Source organism: Symphalangus syndactylus, chromosome 10 (genome assembly GCF_028878055.3).
Source record: "Symphalangus syndactylus isolate Jambi chromosome 10, NHGRI_mSymSyn1-v2.1_pri, whole genome shotgun sequence".
NCBI classification, from domain to species: domain Eukaryota; kingdom Metazoa; phylum Chordata; class Mammalia; order Primates; family Hylobatidae; genus Symphalangus; species Symphalangus syndactylus.
The window spans coordinates 38,456,249-38,476,622 of NC_072432.2; the positions used below are offsets into that span (position 1 = coordinate 38,456,249).

At 39.5% G+C, this 20,374-nt stretch overlaps 1 protein-coding gene across 3 annotated transcripts in view; it reads right to left on the reverse strand.

The window, feature by feature from the left end:
• DAPP1 (dual adaptor of phosphotyrosine and 3-phosphoinositides 1) overlaps window positions 1-20,374 on the reverse strand; it is a 57,832-nt gene that overhangs the window by 14,355 nt on the left and 23,103 nt on the right. For all 3 annotated transcript variants that reach the window (XM_063610199.1, XM_055296921.2, XM_055296922.2), the window contains exons 3-4: window positions 17,734-17,867; window positions 4,894-5,024 (exon numbers count right to left, since the gene is read on the reverse strand). In XM_063610199.1, the coding sequence (XP_063466269.1) occupies window positions 4,894-5,024; window positions 17,734-17,867 (265 nt within the window). The remainder of the gene's footprint in view (window positions 1-4,893; window positions 5,025-17,733; window positions 17,868-20,374) is intronic.

The following is a 20,374-nucleotide window of genomic DNA, read 5'->3' on the forward strand; positions in this document are numbered from 1 at the left end:
TTCCAAAGTGAAGAATATTCCAGAGACAGGACAGATAAGTGCAACTTGTGCTTGAGGACTGGATCCTTTTACTCTGAAGGACCTTACTGAGGAAACTAGTGAAGCTTGAATGAGATCTGTGGATGAAACAGTGGCACAGCCTCAATGTTAATTTTCTAGTTTGAAAGGCTCTATGTGGTCACGTAGGCAAATGCCCTTATTTTTGGAAACACACACTGAAATATTCAGGGTGACGGGGCATCATGTAGGCAATTTACTCTCAAATGGTTTGGGGAAAACCAAGTTCTGTGTACTATTCTAGCAATTATTCTGTAACTTTGACATTATTTCAAATAAAAAGCATGTTAAAACATAATAGCGGATTAACTGAATAAATTTATATACTCAAATAATGGAAAATTACGGAATTTGTTTAATGGTGTTTTAGAAAACTAAGTAATTACTTGAAAAAATTTTAAATATATAGTTAATTAAACAAGAATATTACAACTCTACAATGAAGAGCTCATTATTTTATGTATGTGTGTGTGTGTGTGTGTGTGTTTATATGTATATATATACATTTTTTTTTCCAAGTGAAAGACTGAAAGGATAAACAACAAAATGTTAAACCTGAGAAGAGTTTCAAAAACAAAATACTGGAAAAGAGCAACATGCAAGGAAAGTGTCCAAGAAGAGGAACTATAAAATGTGTCAAAGATTACAGAATAAAGAGAGAAAGATGTTGCCAAAGCTAAGGAAACAGAATTTTTAGAAGGAGGGAGTTGTTAAAAATGTCAAATACCACAAAAGGGAAGCTAAGGAAACTAACATTTTAGATAGGACATATTATGTCAGGAACTTGAACTGTATTAATCTCAATCTCTACCAAGCCAACTAACTGGTAGTTCACATTTAACATGTCCAGAATAGAGCTCTTCTTTCTCATCCCCTCAACCCACCCCTCCTGCAGAGTTAGCCTTCTAAGTAAATAGCAGGGCTTCTCTGCCATGACTCTGCTACTCTTTCTTTCATGTATCACATTCAATCCATCTGCAAGAATTTTTTTTAAACAAGCTCAGAAGGTAAAGAATTTTCATGTTATGTACAAAAGGTACTACTGAGATTTTGGGCAAGATAATTCTCTACCACTCTTTGAAGAGTAGTTAGCCCCTGATCACTGTTGGGAAATAATTCTCCTCGGGTCTCTTGTCAAGTTTCCAAATGTCTTATGAGCAAGGTATTAACAGTTCTTTGTTGCAGACTGGTATTTAAAGTATGCTTATACAAGCAACCTTGGAATAGAGAAATATTTCCCTTCAGAGCAAAAGACATGTCTACTGATCATTAGAAAAGATTTGGGTTCCTGAGGCTCAGGGTTCCTCTCCTGTAGGGCAACCCATTGTGGATATCACCTGGCCCTTTCAATGTTGCCCTTTGGGAACTTCGGCTCAGCACAGGGAACTAGCACAAATACTGATATCCTGGCTGTTGCTCTTCCTGTGAATAGCAAGCTATTTTTCAACTCTTACCTAGAAGTCCTGTGTCATCCATCAGCATCCATGAAACTGCAGCAGGCCAACTTGTTAGCTTGCAAGCAGAGTAAAGTCAGACTCTTCATGGCTCTTGACACTCACTCATGATAGTAGTGCCGCAAAGCATTGCACCAACAGAAACACTCATATTTTTAAATGCTCAGCTGGGAGGTGCTGCTCTTTGAAAACTCCATTACCTTATGTGATCTGATCCCTCATTACCTCAGTAATCTCACCCTTACAACTTTTCCTCTAGCTCACTTCATCCCGTAATTCTACCTTTCTAGCCTTTGAAGCACCTCAATTTTGTTCCCACTCCAGGGCTTTTGTACTGTTTCCTCTGCCTGCAGCACTCTTTCCACATCTTGACGTGAGTCACTCCTTCCCTTCAGTGAAATCTCTTACCAATGGTTCCTCCTCACAGAGGCCTCCCCTGCTTCCCTCTTCTCCCCTTATCCTACTTTTCTTTTCATGACGTATTACTGTCTGGTATTAGATTACTGCATTGATTATTGTCTGTGATCTTTACTAGAATGTGAGCTCAGTGAGGGGAGGAGGACCTTTGTCAAAATCACTGCCAAACTCCCAGTGCTTAAAACAGTTCTGAGTGTATTGGAAGCACTTTTAAAAAAAAAGTTTGTTTAATAAATGAATTAATTAAATTTAATCCTATCATGGGAACTCAATGTTATGCTGTTTATAAGACATAAATAGCAATTTCCCCAAATGCAGTTACTAAAAGATGTTAAACAGTTTTACTTAGTCATCTGCATTTCTGGGCAGTGGGGCATCTTTCACTTTTGCTTCAAACAAGAAGTTCTTTTAATTCTCTTCCTCCACTGCTAGACCTTGAGCAAGAACTACATCCCAAAAAGAAAATGCAGAAGTTTGAAAACCCTCAGGGCTTTCAGGCTGGAGATGGAGGTGCAGCATCATGCAACCATTTGGGGTAGCAAATGAAGGCTTAGAACTTGTGTTCAATAAGGGACAAGAGCATTCTGATCAGACCAGAACTCTTTCCCCAGCAGCTATACTGGTCCAGTCACCAATGATTCTCCAATAAGAAGTAGTGAGAAACATTTCAGATCCTCTAGGAAACCTTTACAGTTTTTTTGTCCATAGTGATGTACAATCAACTTCATAAGCTTGTCATTATATAGTGTGAGTTCAAGTCATTGTCAACCAATCACTCACCACTATTTTAAAAACTCCATTTTAAAAGAGGTGAATCCATCTGATAGCTGGAGTGAGCAAAGAAGGTAAGAAACAAGGTTTCCAGAATGTGCTTTAAAGAGGTTTATTTCTGCATAAGGATACTATATCTTCTGCTCACACCAATCTCACAAATTAGGTATTATCTGCATTTTATTGCTGATAAAGAACACACTTAGTAGGACATGGTTTGTTTGACCTTGAGTGGAGATCTTTAGGGGAAGTGTAGCAGAGGAGAATGTGAAGTTAAACTAACAGTGCAAATGAAAGAGATGTTGAAGTTACTGGTGATCTATATTAAGGGTAAGGGTGGGTAAAGAGGAAATTATGAAGGGACTGGTCAAGTGGAAAACAAGAATTGGTTGCAGAGTAGATCTTGATTTGTTCTTTGGTCTTTTCTGCCTTTGGACTATTTATTGTTTTGCACTCCTAAATTTCTCAAGTTCTGAGTTCTGATGCCTTCTCCCCCACTTCTAACAAAGCCAAAATAACTTTATCAGTCAATTTTCAGGATTTTTATTTCTGAGGAGATGTAGCACCGCAATGAAAATGTAAGATGTGCCATGAGCCAGGCTAGGCTGTAAAGCTGCAAGGACAAGCAATGATTCATGTCCTTAGATGTTTCTGGCTGGTGGGGAGGGCAGAGAGATGTGAAGGTAATTAGCCCACAGCATGGTAATTTTAGAATAAAGGCAAGCAGAGGGTGCTCTAGAGCACAGAAGAGGAGCATTGTAAAAGAAGCTAGTGGGGGTGAAGAAAGGCTTCCTGGAAGATAATGATCCCTGATACCAGTCTTGAGGGATGAGTAGATAGCAATGGTGTTGGCAGTATTTCCGATGTAGGGAGAGGAGAAGGAGCACAATGTCGAGAGAGACAGGTTTCACAGTGTGAGTGTGGGAGTGGCATGAGATGAAGACAGAGGTAAGCAGGGTCCAGGTGGGCCATGAAGACAAAGGGCTTCATCAAAGGATGTAAAGCAGAGGTCACGTGGCAAGGCTTCTTTTTAAGAAAGATCTCTCTGGTCAAGGGTAGAGAAAAGTACTGCAGATATAGAAAGTTACACTTGTTTTAATATAATTTGTAGCTGAATATCTTCAAGTGATTATTTTTCAAGTGACATGATTACTATCCAGAATTAGTTCTTGATATTTATTTGGGTATTATCTTCTTTATCATCTGCCCAAATCGAGGTTTCTTATACCAGGAGTATTCAGCAAACAAGGAAGAGACAACAAATAGAAGAGCCTTCAGAATAATGAAGGGAAAAGGGTGTTGGAGAGGAACCTCTGCAGAGTCACAGTTCACAGAACAAACATAAATGGACTCTTGGACAAACAATGAGTGCTCCAATTGCACTGAAACTGAACAATGGCTCATGTTGCAAAGAAGCACAAGTGTATTCTGTCTGTAAACTTCAGTCAGTAAAGGAAAAAAAGCTAGAAAAAATAACACCCTGAGTTTTTATAGTAAAGGTGGAGAATATTTGTCATCCATAGATAGTTGAAATATTAAAAAAAATATATTTTCTTCATATAAGAAAATTGTAGGAGAAAACAGTTTAGTAAACTATGTGAATGCAAATTTCTCTTTTTCATTCTACTACGAAGTTGTTTGATTAACTAAGGACAGAGATTTAAGTTCCATTTTCTAAGTATTTAAAATCCTATTACTATTACACTGCTTTCGTTTGTTCATTTTGAGACAAGGTCTCACTCTGTAACCCAGACTGGAGTGCAGTGGCGCAATCACAGCTCACTGCAGCCTCAACCTCCTTGACTCAAGTATCCTTCCACCTTAGCCTCCTGAGTAGGCGGGACTACAGGTGCATGCCACCATGCCCAGCTAATATTTTTAAAAGTTTGTTGTAGAGATGTTTATGTTGCCCAGGCTGGTCTCCAACTCCTGGGCTCAAGCAATTCTCTTACCTTGGCCTCCCAAAATGTTGGGGTTACAGGCATGAACCACCATGTCTGGCTGCATTGTAATTTTTATGATCTACCCAGGACCAGATGAACTGAGTCATAGGCTTCAAATCTTACATTCCTTTCCAAGTTTTATATTCCAAGCTAGAATTTTTATGTGAACAAATACACTCTTATTAACTTTTATTGAACTTGATTGATTTTAGACAGTGAGAGAGCTTGTGGTCACATTGAAGGTCACTTACAGAAGGTGCTGTGGGCACAAGGTCATTTTCTGTTCTTCCTGTCTGCATTGCTGTGTGAACCCGGACAGATTCATAAATGGAGGGTTCTTCCACTTTTCTTGGGTAGGGATGTTTTAGAACCATCAGAGTGCCTGAATGAAGATGAAAAATATATAATCGAACAGTGTTCCCAGAAGGAAGGTCCAAATGCTAACTGGATAACTGTGGCTGGATTGGAAAGTCTTTTGTTTTTTTCACATATTCCCTCACTCATTTTCTCAACAGTTATCAAATACCAATTATGTATAAGGCACTTAAGCTGGACACTGAGATATAAAGCATGATGGAGATGCTCCTTGGCCTCCTTGTGCTCTGAACTGGTAACAGATATGGTCGTTTAAATGAATAGGGTGATGAGACCAATGGCAGCCATGTGAGCAAAGCATGATAATCGTCCCCAGACTGCCTGAAGAACCTTTCCATTAAAGGATCCAGGACAGCTTTCGTAAAGGAGGTGACATTTGATTTAGATCTTAAGTAGTTACTGCAAGTTTTCCAGGAAGGCTTTATGAAAGCCATGAGAACAAGACTGAACAAATGCACTGGGGCAGAGGAAGATCCATTCATTGCCCTCATTTCCTATCAGTTTCAGAATAAATGTGTAACAAATCAGTGGATTTCAAAAAAGTGAGCATTCTCCCTACTCTCTGATACTACCCAATTAATGAAAGTAACCAAGCAAAGTCTTTGCATTACTAAGTGAACATGACCTGAACAAGCTGGTGCTCACAAGTGATTGCCTCCTTCCCCTTCCATCTGGAGTGGGGAGCCTCCAGGCAGAAAAAGGGCTCAGCCCAGGGGGTCCAGGCATGGGGGGCTGGGGAACTTTGTTCCAAGAGCTCAGAGCAGTTCTGAGGCTATGTTTCTGACATTTCCTTCGTGAAATCCTTCCCTCAATCAATCAGTCAATCAGAAACTAGAAACTAACTACAAAAAGAGGCAACTTAAGGGGATTTTTTTTTTCTTCTTGCTATGGTTTCTTGCTTTTAATTTTACTAGGGTCTTTTCTATAGCAAGCCTAAGATTGTACCAGACATGGAAGAGATGTAAAGAATTCAGCAATTCATTCAACAAATATTTACAGAGCTTCGCAACAGCCAGGCACTTGTCTAGGTACTGGGAATACAACAGCACACAAAGGAGTTTAAATGCTCTTATGGAGCTTATGTTCTAGGTAGAGGAGACAGAAAAAAATTTAAAAAATATTTTACGTGTGAGAAGTGTTATGGAAAAAATGAATAGGACATGGTAAAGGGATAGAGAATTAAAAAGGTGGGGTTGGGAGAGGGTGATATTTTACAAGGGTCATCAGGAAGGCCATCTTTGAAAAGATTTGAAAGATTCTGGAAAGTATAGAACCTGAATTAGAGTAAGACAGAGAAAATGAAAAAGAAAAATATCTCCTCTGTGGTTAAAAAACACCCTAATGTTAATGATAAATCTACACAAAACAGGCCAGGAGCGGTTGCTCACACCTGTAATCCCAGCAATTTGGAAGGCCGAGGTGGGTGAATCACGAGGTCAGGAGATCGAGAGCATCCTGGCCAACATAGTGAAACCCCATCTCTACTAAAATACAAAATAAAAATAAAAATAAATTAGCCGAGCGTGGTGGCAGGCACCTGTAGTCTCAGCTACTCGGGAGGCTGAGGCAGGGAAATTGCTTGAACCCAGGAGGCGGGGGTTGCAGTGAGCCGAGATCGCACCACTGCACTCCAGCCTGGGTGACAGAGAGAGATTCTGTCTCAAAAAAAAAAAAAAAAAAAAAAAAAGATCTACACAAAACCAAACCCTTCTATGATACTTGAATACATAAAATGTCTGACTGCAAAAACAGAACTGTGGCTTTTGATACTTGGGCCCAGATAAGATGCTGCTGTAAAATGAAAAGCTGTTGAGAAAAGCCAGAAGAGGGTGTCTGATCTCGACCTCAGAGAAGAATGAAAGCCTCTGGCCCTTCCTCTTTCTGCCTCTCATTGGCATTGCAGCATTGGGATCACAATGAAAAACGGATTTTGCCATTATCAGAACGGTCCCATTCTTGCACATTGTCTGTGCTCTCTTTTGTCAATGTGATCTTCCCATAAGAACAGATCCAGTCATATGAGGAGAAGGGGCCGGCTACAGTTTTACAGTCAGAATGAAAGCAGCAGTACCTATATCAAGAGTAGCTGCTGTGTAGGCTCAGGGGCTCTGTGAACACAGTGCTCACATTGCAGATGCATGGTAAATTCAGCACTGGCTCCCACCCCTGAGAAACACTCCCAGTGATGTGCCTCATAGTCACTCTGGACCCTTGGAAACAGCACTGGATGTACAGGCAGAGGAACGGGGTTCAATTGTCACTACCACCATCCAGTACTTATCAGCCTTGGACAATCATTACAAGCTTCTGCCCCTTTTCTGACTAGTGAGAATAATTATGCTTCCTTCAGAAGGCACCAAATAAATGTTTGTGGGAAAATGATAACATATTAGATATTATTATTCTTTGACAGAATATTTTTAAATCCTTAAATAAAATTTGAATGATTGCATCTTTGGGGATATGGATTTTGAAATCTTAAAAAAGACCTAGATGCAACATTCTGCTAGGAATAAAATTGGTGGTAGTCTAGTAATCACTACTTGTGATTAACTATAGTTAAATCGGTGCCTCTTAAACACTTTTACCTTACAGAAGAGGAGAGGGGAACTGAAGCCTTGGGTTCAAAGCAGCTCCCAAATTAGATACATTTTGAACTCTTATGCTTTATCTTCAAAGTTGATGCTTAATTTTCATTCTACTTCATATATTTAATACTTAATACGAAAACAATGCTTTAAATGACACTCCAGAAAGATGTACTTAGTTGATACGACCAGGCACACACTTCACATAATAATACCTGTGTTAATTTTTTTTTTATTTTTGAGGCGGAGTCTTGCTCTGTCACCCAGGCTGGAGTAAAATGTCATGATCTCAGCTCACTGCAACGTCTGCCTCCCAGGTTCCAGCGATTCTTCTGCCTCTGCCTCCCGACTAGCTGGGATTACAGGCATCCACCATCACACCAGGCCAATTTTCGTATTTTTAGTAGAGACAGGGTTTCGTCATGTTGGCCAGACTGGTCTCGAACTCCTGACCTCAGGTGATCCACCCGCCTCGGCCTCCCAAAGTGTTGGGATTACAGGCGTGAGCCACTGTGTCTGGCCTAATTTTTTATTGCTATTGTAGCAAATTGCCACAAACATAACAGCTTAAGACAACTCAGATTTATCATCTTACAGTTCTGGAAGTCAGAAGTTCGAAATGGGTCTCACTAGTCTAAAACTGGCAAGGCTGCTTTCCTAGTGGAGGCTCTAGGGAGGATTCATTCCTTTGCATTTTCCCGCTTTGAGAGGTTCCCTCATGTCTTGACTTGTGGCCATTTTCCTCTGTCTTCAAAGCCAGTAACAGACAGTCAGATCCTTCTCCTGCTGCCATCTTTCTGGTTCTCCCCCTTCTGGCTCCCTACTACTTATGAGGACCCTGTCAATTACAGTGGTCTTACTTAGACAATCTAGGATAATCTCCCCACCCCAAAGTTATCTGATAAGCTGCCTTAATTCCATCTGCAAACTTAATTCCCTCTTGCCATGTAACAATATATTCACAGGTCCAGGGAGACATGTGGACGTCTTGTGGGGGCATTATCCTGCTACCACAGTATCAGTCCCTGGAGTTGAAATAGCCACCGGGGCCAGTTGTGCTGCAGGGTAAGCATCTCTGGGCTGGGCTGCTACCTGAGCCTGCAGTGCTCTCACCTCTTGGTATTAGAGAGCCACAGCCTTTCCAACGTGTGCATTTCCAACCTCTGTGAGCCTCTTCAGCGCACATATCGGTCAAATTTATCTTTGTATCCCTACCACCTGATAGAGTTTCTGACATAATGAAGGCAGATGAGTGAATGAATTAATGAATGAATGCTACAGTAATGCAGGCTTGAACCAGGAAAGAGCCTGGGATGAACCAGCCTCCCAGGTCCACAATTCTCCAGGCCTGAGGCAAGAAAGGACAACGACCTTAGGCACAGCTTTTCAAATCTCTATTGGAGGAACCCAAATTCTATTTTGAAAACCTCCTCTAAAGTTTAATTCAACAAAAGTGAAACAAAGGAAAATGGTATTGAGTCAATCAGGAGAGTAAAACTGACTGTAGATTGATTTTAACTAGTAACCCCACAAATGAGGCTAAACTAAATTGTGAGATGAAGAAGATGACAAAGTACTTATAAAACGGCAACTTATGCTGATAAAAATCTGGTGTCCTAAAAGATAGTTCTCCTTAGCTGACTATTCTTGCCCAAGGAAGAGCCAATATACAGACTTCTTGGCATGGCTGTGAGGGTTAATGATTTCCCCTTCTGCAGAGATTGTACCTCCCAGTATACAGAGATAGGTTCCCTACAACCATGTAATACCTCCAGACCTGGCGTGGCCTTCGAACACCTGACCTGGTCACACTAATTGGATTCACTTCTTGGGGATCCACTTAATTGCTTCTCTAGAGAGAAGGTCCACCAACTTCAATTTCTGAACTACATGAAGTAGACTATTGTTTCCTGCCTTTGACATGAAACCTGGTTTCAGAAAGGCTGAGTGCAGGTACGCTTCTGAGACGATCAGAGCTGAATCAAGACAGACACATCAACTGACTGAAAGCCTCAGAGTTGCCATGATTACTAAGCAGATTCCTTGTTGTCTCTTGGTTGTTCAACTTGCCCTTAAATTCTGGGAGGGTATATTGTTAATATCCTTTTAAAAAATTCTGCTCCTGGGCCAGGTGCGGTGGCTCATGCCTATAATCCCAGCACTTTGGGAGGCTGAGGCAGGTGGATCACGAGGTCAGGAGATAAAGACCATCCTGGCTAACACAGTGAAACCCCGTCTTTACTAAAAAAAATACAAAAAATTAGCCAGGCATGGTGGCATGCTTTTGTAGTCCCAGCTACTTGTGAGGCTGAGGCAGGAGAATCCCTTGAACCTGGGAGGCAGAGGTTGCAGTGAGCTGAGATCGTGCCACTGCACTCTAGCCTGGGCAACAGAGTGAGACCCCATCACAAAAAAAAAAAAAAATTCTGCTCCTGTTCTCCTGTTCTTGTACCCTACTCACTTAAAAACAAAATCAAAAACAAGACCAAAAAAAAAAAACCCAGCTAGCCACAGTTGGTTTCTGTCATTTCCAATCAAAAGAAACTTATCAGCTGGGCGCGGTGGCTCATGCCTGTAATCCCAGCACTTTTGGAGGCGAAGGGGGTACATCATGAGGTCAGGAGATCAAGACTTTCCTGGCCAACATGATGAAACCCCATCTCTACTACAAATACAAAAATTAGCCAGGCATAGTGGCGCATGCCTGTAATCCCAGCTACTCGGGAGGCTGAGGCAGGAGTATTGCTTGAACCAGGGAGTCAGAGGTTGCAGTGAGCCGAGATGGCACCACTGTACTCTAGCCTGGCAACAGAGTGAGACTCTGTCTCAAAACAAACAAACAAACAAACAAACAAACAAACTTATCTACTGTGGCTACCACAGACTCTTAATACTTTGCATCCAAGGTCCAAGATAGTGCCCCAGCTCGGGAAGAAAGGGACTCTGGGTTACTGAGATTCAGACCAAATGAACTCCAGAACTCAGCTGGGAGATTTAGAAAAAGGCAACAGGAGGCAGGGGTAGCAGAGCAAGAAGAGGGAGGAAGACCAGTAACCACAGGCCTTGGAAACTTGGCTGTAAGTTTCACTTCAGTTTCTGAACTATGTAAAGGTGACTATTGTTTCCTGCCTTTGACATGAAACCTGGTTTCAGCCAGGCTTAGTGGAGGTATGCTTTTGAGATGATCAGAGCTGGACTGAGGCAGGCATTTCCATTTACTTTGACTGAATGCTAACTTACGATTATGTGTAAGAGTTACATATATAACTGTATGCAATAATATGAAATTGCATTGAAGGACCCTTTATCTTGTATTCCAGCAGAAACTCAGAAAGAGAGTAAGAACAGTCTCACTTCTTAGGCATTGGTTTGGTATCTGAAATAGAGTGTAGCACAGGGTACACAAAACTCCTAAGGAAAAACTTTTGTTTAGAGTATTTATTTTATGCAGTGAGGTCAGTGCTTATTCATTAGGTACCCCAGCTATCCTGTAAGGTGTTTGAAGGCAAGAATAATATCTGATTTATCTTTCTATGTTATCAGTGGCTCACAGTGCCATTTCACTCAAAACATTTTGTTGAATTAAATTAAAATCAGATCATGTCCATCCGTGTTTCATTACTGCCCTCAGGTTCAGAAAATAAGCTCTGCAACTGGCATAATGAGTTCCTCTCTCCCCTCCTTCCAATGAGAAGTAGATTTATTGGGGTTGGTGGGAGAGAATAGGGTTATTCAAGATCTTTTTCCTTCCTTCTTTGCCACCTGCTCTGCAAATTGACTTTAAGCCCTGTTTATTTACATGTGAAGGGGTTTTAATATTTAATTTCCAGTCTCATAGGGTGAAGTGCACTGAACTAGGAGAGACATACCAGTTAGTCGGTGTAAGAGAAAGTTCTGTTCAAATATCCAAGTCAAGTCACTCTTTTTGGAGTGCTCACTTGATTCTACCACTTATATGAGTCCACTATGGAACTAGATTAAAGTTTGAAAAAAGGAACATCACAAACATTTGATAAATGCAAATTCAATTGTCCCTAAACTAACTATTATTTATCAAGGAACATACAGCTTTTGCATAGAATGTGATGGAATTAATAACCATAAAAGGGTTTTATTAAATATAAATAATAATTATTGAATACTTATACTACGCTAAGAATCATTCCAAATGTCCTGTGTGCCTAATTTCATTCAATCTTCACAATAAGTCATTAAAGTATGAGCTACTACCATCTAATAAGTTTCATAAGATGATGAAACTGAAGCTCAGAGAGATTATGTAACTTGCCTGAGGAGACACACAGAGCCGGCAAATGGCAGAGGCTGGAGTTGAAACTTAGAATTCGTGTGTTTACTCATTATAGCATAATTATTCTCAGCCTCTATCTAGTCACCATGGAAACCTGTAGGGCATGTGAAATACTGTGCTGTATTGTGGGCAAGAGTTGACATGTATAAATCAAAGTTTGAAGAAATTGATTCTTTAGGAGGCAGCTTGAGAAAGGAGATGTGAGTTTTTCTTCCCCATTTCTAACCAGGCCTCAGTTTCTTCATTTATAAAGGAAAAATGCAATAGTCCTTGAGCTCCCTTTCAACTCTAACATCCTGTAAATCTAATTAAGCATACAGGCCCAAATAAGGGGAAAAAAACATCAAGAAGCTTCGTTACCAAATGCTTGTACTGCTTCCTGTAAATGTACAATATTCATTTGAAATACTTTGTTCCTGCTGTCATTTGATCTTACCTTTCATTTTCCCTTTCTTTCAGTTTCTCTCTCAAGCTTTAAATTTTATTTTACCTTGTTATACTTAGATAGGCTGTTTGATATCCTTGCTGAAGACACATGACTAAGATGAGCCTGCATATTTGGGGGGATGTTTTCTTTTCAGTCTTTTTATGTTTTAAAGTTTCCTCTGGTATAATTTCTGAAATAGCAATTCATGTAAATAAAATGGGAATAACAATAAATACAAAGGCAGAAGCTAAAGTTGATTCACACTCTTTAGAACAATAGGTTTACTTCATGTACCAAACACATTAATACAGACTTTAAAGAAGAGATAAAGAAGAGACTGAGGGATAGGACTAAGACATGTGTTACAGCTCTGCCATATCCTACAATCATTCTACTACATTACTGTGGCAGGAATTCTTCCAAATTTATTAAAGGCCACGCTGTGCCATGGCAGCAATGTATTGCAGTGTCGCTGTGGGACCAGTTTCAAGAGATAGCAAGGTGCATGGAAAGCATCTATGCTTCAGGACCAGGTTAGCCCAGATTCCAATCTCAGCTCTGAATTCTTCCAAATCCATTTAAGGCCAGGCTGTACCATGGCAACAATGTATTGTTGTTGTGGGACCAGTTTCAAAAGATAGCAAGGTACATGGAAAGCATCTGTGCTTTAGAACCAGATTAGCCCAGATTCCAATCTCAGCCCTGATGTTTACCAGCAGTGAAAACTTGGGCAAGTGACTTAAAACCTCTGAGTTTTCATTTCCTCATCTGAAAATAGCACCGTTGTATGCATTATTATGGGTGGTTGGGATGAAATAAGTTGATGTAGGTGAATGCCTGGAACCTAGCAAACACTCTAAAAAATGCTGGCTTAATTCCCTTCCTCAGCTGCTTTTTCCTTTTTCAAACAAAACTCATCTATAAACAGAACATTTTGTATTTTTGGCAAACATAAACTAAGGAAGTTTGGCAAAATTCTAAGTTGTCACAGTTGTTTTCTGAAGAACCACCCAATTCTCAAATTAAAATTAATTTTAACCACATTATTTAAAAATACCACCTGGGTGGTGTCACAAAATAAAATAATAATAGCGGTAGATGTCGTCAAAAGATTGGGAATCCCCATATCAAAACAAAAAGAGAAATGGAGATTTGACATTTAGAAAAAAACCAGATGCGATCTTTAAAATTGAGAACCAATTATTATAAAGGGTAAGCACAAACATAGAACTTGACTTGTATTATATTTTTTTTCATGCCAGTTAGGTGATTACAGTCACAATACAATATAATAAATTATACATGGCAATTTCATGTTAAGAATTATTGAAATATAAACAAAAGGTAATGGTAAAAGTAATTTTTTTGTTCTAATCATATTTAGACATTTAAGCATAAAGATAAATGCCATCTACATTTTCAAGACTATATATATGAAACTTAGCTAATTACAAGAGGCTACGAAAAAATTAATAATGGACCAAACATATTTATACTAATAAAAAAGTTTCTCAGATTTTCAAGTCTATTTGAGTTGAGTTTAGAGTTCATGCACAGACATGAATATGTTTTATTTGATATCCTACTATTGAGACAGAAAAACTCCAACCAGCCTGCTCACTGAGGTGAAGCCTTAGGAAGTTCCTGTCCTTTGCAGTGGGGAGGAGCCTAGCCCCTCCTCTTCCTGTGAGGAGCATAGAATTCAAACTGCTGGGCAGGAAGCGCTCTAGCTTCCCTGTTTCCCTCTTTTCTTTCTTTTCATCCAATAAAACCCTGTTTCACTCACCCTTCGAACCGTCTGCAAGCCTAAATTTTTGTGGCCATGGGATGGAAAGGGACCCAATCTTTAGCTGAACTAAGGAAAAATCCTGCAACACTATCACAAATGAAAGGCAAATTCTGAATTTAATCATCACTGAGCATACATGCAACATAAAACATCAAAACATCATTTCAAATTATGTTTTCATAAACTTTGAAAATTAAAATTGTCAAAAGTTTGCTAGTTTTGATGTTGCCATGCAAAAAACTGCAATGCAGGCATTGGAAATGGGGCATCCAACATGACATATTGTGGAAATGATTAGTACTTATTTTTTCAGGTCCTAGGACATAGCAGGAAGCAAAGCTGACAAAAGTCCCTTTCTTCATGGAGCTTACACACTAGTGTGGGAAAAAAGGTATTTTTTTTTAAATAAGTGAATTATATATGTCAGAAGGTAAAAGGGCCATTGAGAAAAATAAAGCAAGAGAGTACATTGTATATCTCTATCATGTATTCGGGAAATTATTAGGTTTTGAGAACTGGAAGTATCTTAAGAGTGTTTATGGGTATTGATAAAAAGAAATTATGGAGATTTACAAACTTTAATGGAGATTAGAGAGATGAAATAGAGATTATGGCAAGGGAAAGGGAAATTATCATAACATACTCTTAAAGCTGGCAAGAGGCTTAGATGTTGCTTAGGAAATTCTTGCTTTTCAGATTAGCAAACAGAAATCCTAAGAGCGTAAAGAGTAGGGAATAGGAAAAAAAAGATATCTTAAAATAGCATTAATTCCCTTAGGTGAACATTTTTATCTATTTTGAGTGCAAAAATTTTCTTATGACCCAAAATCAAATATTCTGGGTTTCACTCTACTAAATGCATTATATATAACTGCAAGGCAAAAGTGCAAAGTTTTGGTTATTTGGATATCATTTCTGTTGCCCTCAAAGGTAATGCCACTTGTGCCAGTAGATACATGTATTATAAGAAAGTCACTCTTTAATAAACTTACCCTCTAGGCCCTGCAGGGTGAGGCTGGGCCTGGGTGGGGTCTGGCTGACAGGAGTGGCCTGAAATATCCAATTCTAGTCCTTGTCATTCTGGTAATCTGAAGTTGAGAGCCCTGGGAGGGGCTTGTCCATTGTGTGGACAAATGCTTTTCCTGGTGATGTTAATCAAACATAAACTATAAGAAGTATTTGTACTTCATCTGATGGTGAACATGAAACCATTAACCTGAAGATCTTCTGATCACTGGGAGCCAATACTAGGAGCCCATGCTTAAATGAACAAGAAGAAAAAGGCCTATTTTTAGAAGGTGGCATGTCAGTTTCCATTCACCATTCTTTATAGTCTGCAGTGCTGACTCCATAACCTCGAGGACTTTCTGGGCTTACAAGTCATCATGACTTGAGCATGTTATCTTGTTTCCCGAGGTCTATTACTCCCAGAGGGGCAAGATTTGAACACTCATCTGTCATGGGTTTTGCCTGTTGTTCCTAGCCCTGATGGCTTTCCCTTCATCTGGCTGGGACAGATAAGAGGAATAAAGCTAGTGGACTCTAACTCAAGGGCTGGAAGCCAGCAAGTCAAGTGCATATCCATCGGCACGAGGGGCCGGAAGCAGGAATTCAAACAGCAGCAAATTCTTCGTTGGGTAATGAATAGAACAGAGGAGAGGCAGTGGAGAGGATAAAAATATTAGGTTCCTGAGTTATATTGTAATAAATAAAATGGTAATTGTAGTCAAGATAATAATACAGCAAGTTTGAGTTTTAGAGAAACTACTGTAGAAGTCTGGATTACAAATCCTTACAATCCCTAATGCATTAATCATAAGGCTTCTTTACTTCAGAACAGTGTATTTACAAGGAAGCTTATCATTGTCCCAAATGCAATATCAAAACATCTTTATTTTGGAGCATCCTTAGGTGATCCTCTTGCCTGATGATTGGATCAGTGCCAGAAAGGTTCGACCAGAAAGCACTGCCTTCACTTTGATCTTAAATGTTTTGAAATCTGCCAGTAGGCAGAATATGTATCTTTTCCCTAACTTGGAGAAGGCCCAGGAAGGAGCACAGGGAATGATCGAAGAAGTTGAAAATAGAGTCTAGGAGAAGAGTTTAAAAGAAGGGAGCTGTCTTTGGTTAGAGGAAAAAGAGAAAGTAGAAAAATGACAACTCTAGTGGCTTTGAAGACTACAAAGAGTTCTTACTCATAGTTATCCATTTATTCATTTATTTATTCATCCAAAATGCCCTGCAGTAGGCCAGGACCTGGCGGATATGAAAGACAAAAATTAGAGGTACACAAAACAAAACCCTGGCTTTAAAAATCTCCTCTCCATGGCCAGTGACCAATAACTGAACAAAATCAAGTGTGGAATTGGATGCAAGTAGGAAAGGAGACTGAAGTGAAGGGATTTGAGAAACTGAAATGCTTGCCAAGGCCAAGGTAGCAATGGAAATAAATACACCTCCACTGGCCATTTGTTCATGAGAATGACTGCTTGTTAAATGGTGAAGTAATTTTCCGTGTTGATTGGGAGAATTTATACCAGGAGAAAGAAGGAAAAAAAGGTTATAGCTTCACTTTGTAGTTTGGATTATTCTATCTTAGGCTTGGTGTGGTCAGTATAAAGCAGAGCAACTATTTTCTAGTTTCCGCTGTGCACTTCATGTATACTAGACACCGTGTGAGTCACATCAGGGACTATCCATACCACATAAATAGCAGAAAAGACAGAAGCCAATGATGCCATCTCTTCCCACCAAACTGAAGTTAACAGAAAGCCCACTGGCAAGTTTGCCAAGAAAACATGTATGTACAAACTCATGGTAACTGGTTGTGTTATTAAGTCTTGAGTTCCTCTTGTGCCACAGTTTCTTGGAATTTCCTAGTCTCTGATTAACTAAGATTTATCATTATTTAGGACAAAAGTGTTGTGATTCTATATCACAAATACAGGGATGATATTTTACTTCATTAAAATAATATAAATAAACAAGATGTTCAATCTTAGATAATTCAAGTGCCAAGATAGATTGTTTTTTGTGTTTTTTTCTTTAAACATGAACTTTTTTCTGGTTTAATTCTCTAACCATTCAAACAGGAAAATTCAAACTTTTCCAGCCACAGTTAAGACTAGCTTAAAATTTTATTTAAAAAACCGTGACAATAGAAACAGAATTTTATAACTTAGGAGAGCACTTCTTAGTTAATATTTTCAATATTCAGTGATCTCTGTGAACATTTAAGTGGGAATTTTAGTTTTTAAAATGCTCAAAATTTACTTCTATGGGTCTCACTCATATGCAAACTGCCTATACCTGAAATTATGAGTAATCAAAAAGTCATTTTTACCTTTGTTCTTTTTGTGTGTATTGTATATGCTATTTTAAAATGGTGAGCCAATTTTAAAGAAATTGTGTGCTTTAAATCAATCCATTAAGTAAGTAACAGATTATGAGAAAATATCTACTTTATACAAAGTACATTGTTTTCTCCTCAAGATAATGCTGAAATATAAATGACAACTATGACATTCTTTAGTTGAAATCTGCCTTGTCTCTCCTCCATCCCGAAACAATATTTCATAAGTCAAGTGTCTGCTCATAGCTTACCTGTCTCACTTCCAATCAAAGGCTGATTTGCAAAATGCTTGACAAAATCCTTCAAAGATGAGAATTCATTAAAGCCAAATTTAAATGAATATCCAGTATATTCAACGTGAAAGTGTTTAACAGAATCTTTGGCCCTAAAAGGGAAAAAGAAGTGTTTAATATTATTTAACAAATAAATATCTTGTTGAAGGGAAATATGATCTTAGGTGTTAGCATCACTATCAACCCTTTCTAAGAGCTGAGAATTAGGTAATCATTGAAACCACTGACAATTTTAAAGAGCATCACTAGTTTCTTTTGGCAGAGTGTGCTCTTTTCAACTGTCGCCCAGGCTGGAGTGCAGTGGCATGATCTCAGCTCACTGCAACCTCTGCCTCCTGGATTCAAGTGATTCTCTGGCCTCAGCCTACTGAGTAGCTGGGATTATAGGTGTCTGCCACGATGCCTGGCTAATTTTTGTGTATTTAGTAAAGACTGGGTTTTGCCATGTTGGCCAGTCTTTTCTTGAACTCCTGACCTCAGGTGATCCTCCCGCCTCAGCTTCCCAAAGTGCTGAGATTACAGGCATTAGCCACACCACGCCCAGCCTCAACTTTTCACTCTAATGGAAGACAAGAGACTGTTCTCCCTATCTACTGCTAGACTTACCAAAAGAGTCCTTGAACATTATGCTGCTAAGGGGCATGAGTTTATGAAGGGCAGAGAATAGGAATGATAGAAATGACATGTGACACCCTCACCACACTCTCCTCTGCCTTGGGCTTTTCTCCCTTGCTTGTTTGGGAGTCAATCAGAATTCAGCTCTGTTGCTTGATTAGTTATGTGAGCCCAGCCCTTTTCCTCCCATCCACTGCCTACTGAATAAAATATCAAATTTCCTACATTGTCATTTTCCACTTCATTTTTGAAATGAGGCAGAGTATTAAATAATATATATATATATATATATATATATATATATATATATATATATCTGCCTCTTCACTTTATTTGACCCCATTCTATCTTTCTAGCCTCACTTCCTGCTATTCCTCTCACTGCAGCCCATGCTACCATGTTAGCATGCATCAGAATCATCTGACGGGTTTGTGAGAACCCAGCTTGCTGCCACCTCCACCTCCACCCCTGCAGATTCAGATTCAGTAGATCCAAGATGGGGCCTGAGACTGTGCATTCCTAGCATGTTCTTAGGTGACACACCTGGTCTGGGGACCACACCTTTAGAACTGCCGCCCTAGTCCAACTGGACCTACTGCTCTTCAAGGAGTTTCCACTTCTGTCCCTTAGTTCATACTGTTCCTTTTTCCTGAAACGGTCTTTCTCTTTGTCTCTGCTGGTAGAAATCCCAGCCACTCATTAAGTTGCAGTTCAAGTACCACCTCCTCTGTCAAGTATTACATGATAATTCCAGCTTAAGTTAATTGTTTTTTCCCTTCTGAACCACCTAAACACTTATCTTGCTTTCTTTTATGTTATTTATCAACCTCTACTTTGTAGTATGTTATTTGTATGTGGTCTTTTTGGCTCTGTGAGGCTATAATTCCCCAAAATAAGGTATTTGAATCTTCTACAGCAGGGGTCCCTTATCCTGGGGCTGCAGACTGGGTACCTGTTAGGAACCAGGCTGCACAGCAGGAGGTGAGCAGTGGGTGAACAAGCATTACTGCCTGAGCTCTGCCTCCTGTCAGATCGGTGATGGCATTAGAGTCTCAGGAGCCTGAACCCTACTGGGAACTGCACATGTGAAGCGATCTAGGTTGCACACTCCTCATGAGAATCTAATGCCTGATGATCTGAGGTGGAACAGTTTCATCCTGAACCTCCATTTTCCACAAAACCAGCCCCTGGTGCCAAAAGGGTTGGGGATCACTGTTCTGCAGCACTTACCAAAGTGGCTGGTGCAGAATAAATGCTTTCAAATATTCATCATTAAAAGAATGAACAAATAAGTGAATATTTGTTCATAAAACAAAAATAGTCGTTCTCCTGAATTAGTCTGTGGTTTTTGTCACCTCTGCTGGTCATTTTTTTAATAAGCATTCTCCAGTGCTTGTAATGAAAAATCAATAATTTATTCTTTATTTTTTATGTATATGAAATATATGTCATTGATTTATAAAAAGCTTATGATCTAATTGCTCAGATGAGACATACATAGGTGAAAAGTTAATTCACTTTTCATTTTTGGAAGATTCATGCCAGGGGTCCCCATCCATCCCCCTGCCAGCCATGTAGCAAGAAAATGAGTGATGGGTGTGCTAGTGAAGCTCATTTTTATTTATAGTGGCTCCCCATTGTTTGCATTCTCAATGAGCTCCACCTCCTGTCAGATCAGTAGAGGCAATAGATTCTCACAGGAGCGCAAACCCTATTGTGAACTGCACATGCAAGGAATCTAGGCTGTGTGCCTCTGATGTTAATCTAATGCCTGATGAACTGTCACTGTCTCCTATCACCCCTAGATGGGACCATCTAGTTGCAGGAAAACAAGCTCAGGGCTCCCACTGATTCTGAATGATGGTGAGTTGTATAATTATTTCATTATACATTACAGTGTAATAATAACAAAAATAAAACACACAATAAATGTAATGCACTTGAATCATCCCAAAACCATCTGCTGCTGCTCCAGTCTGTGGCA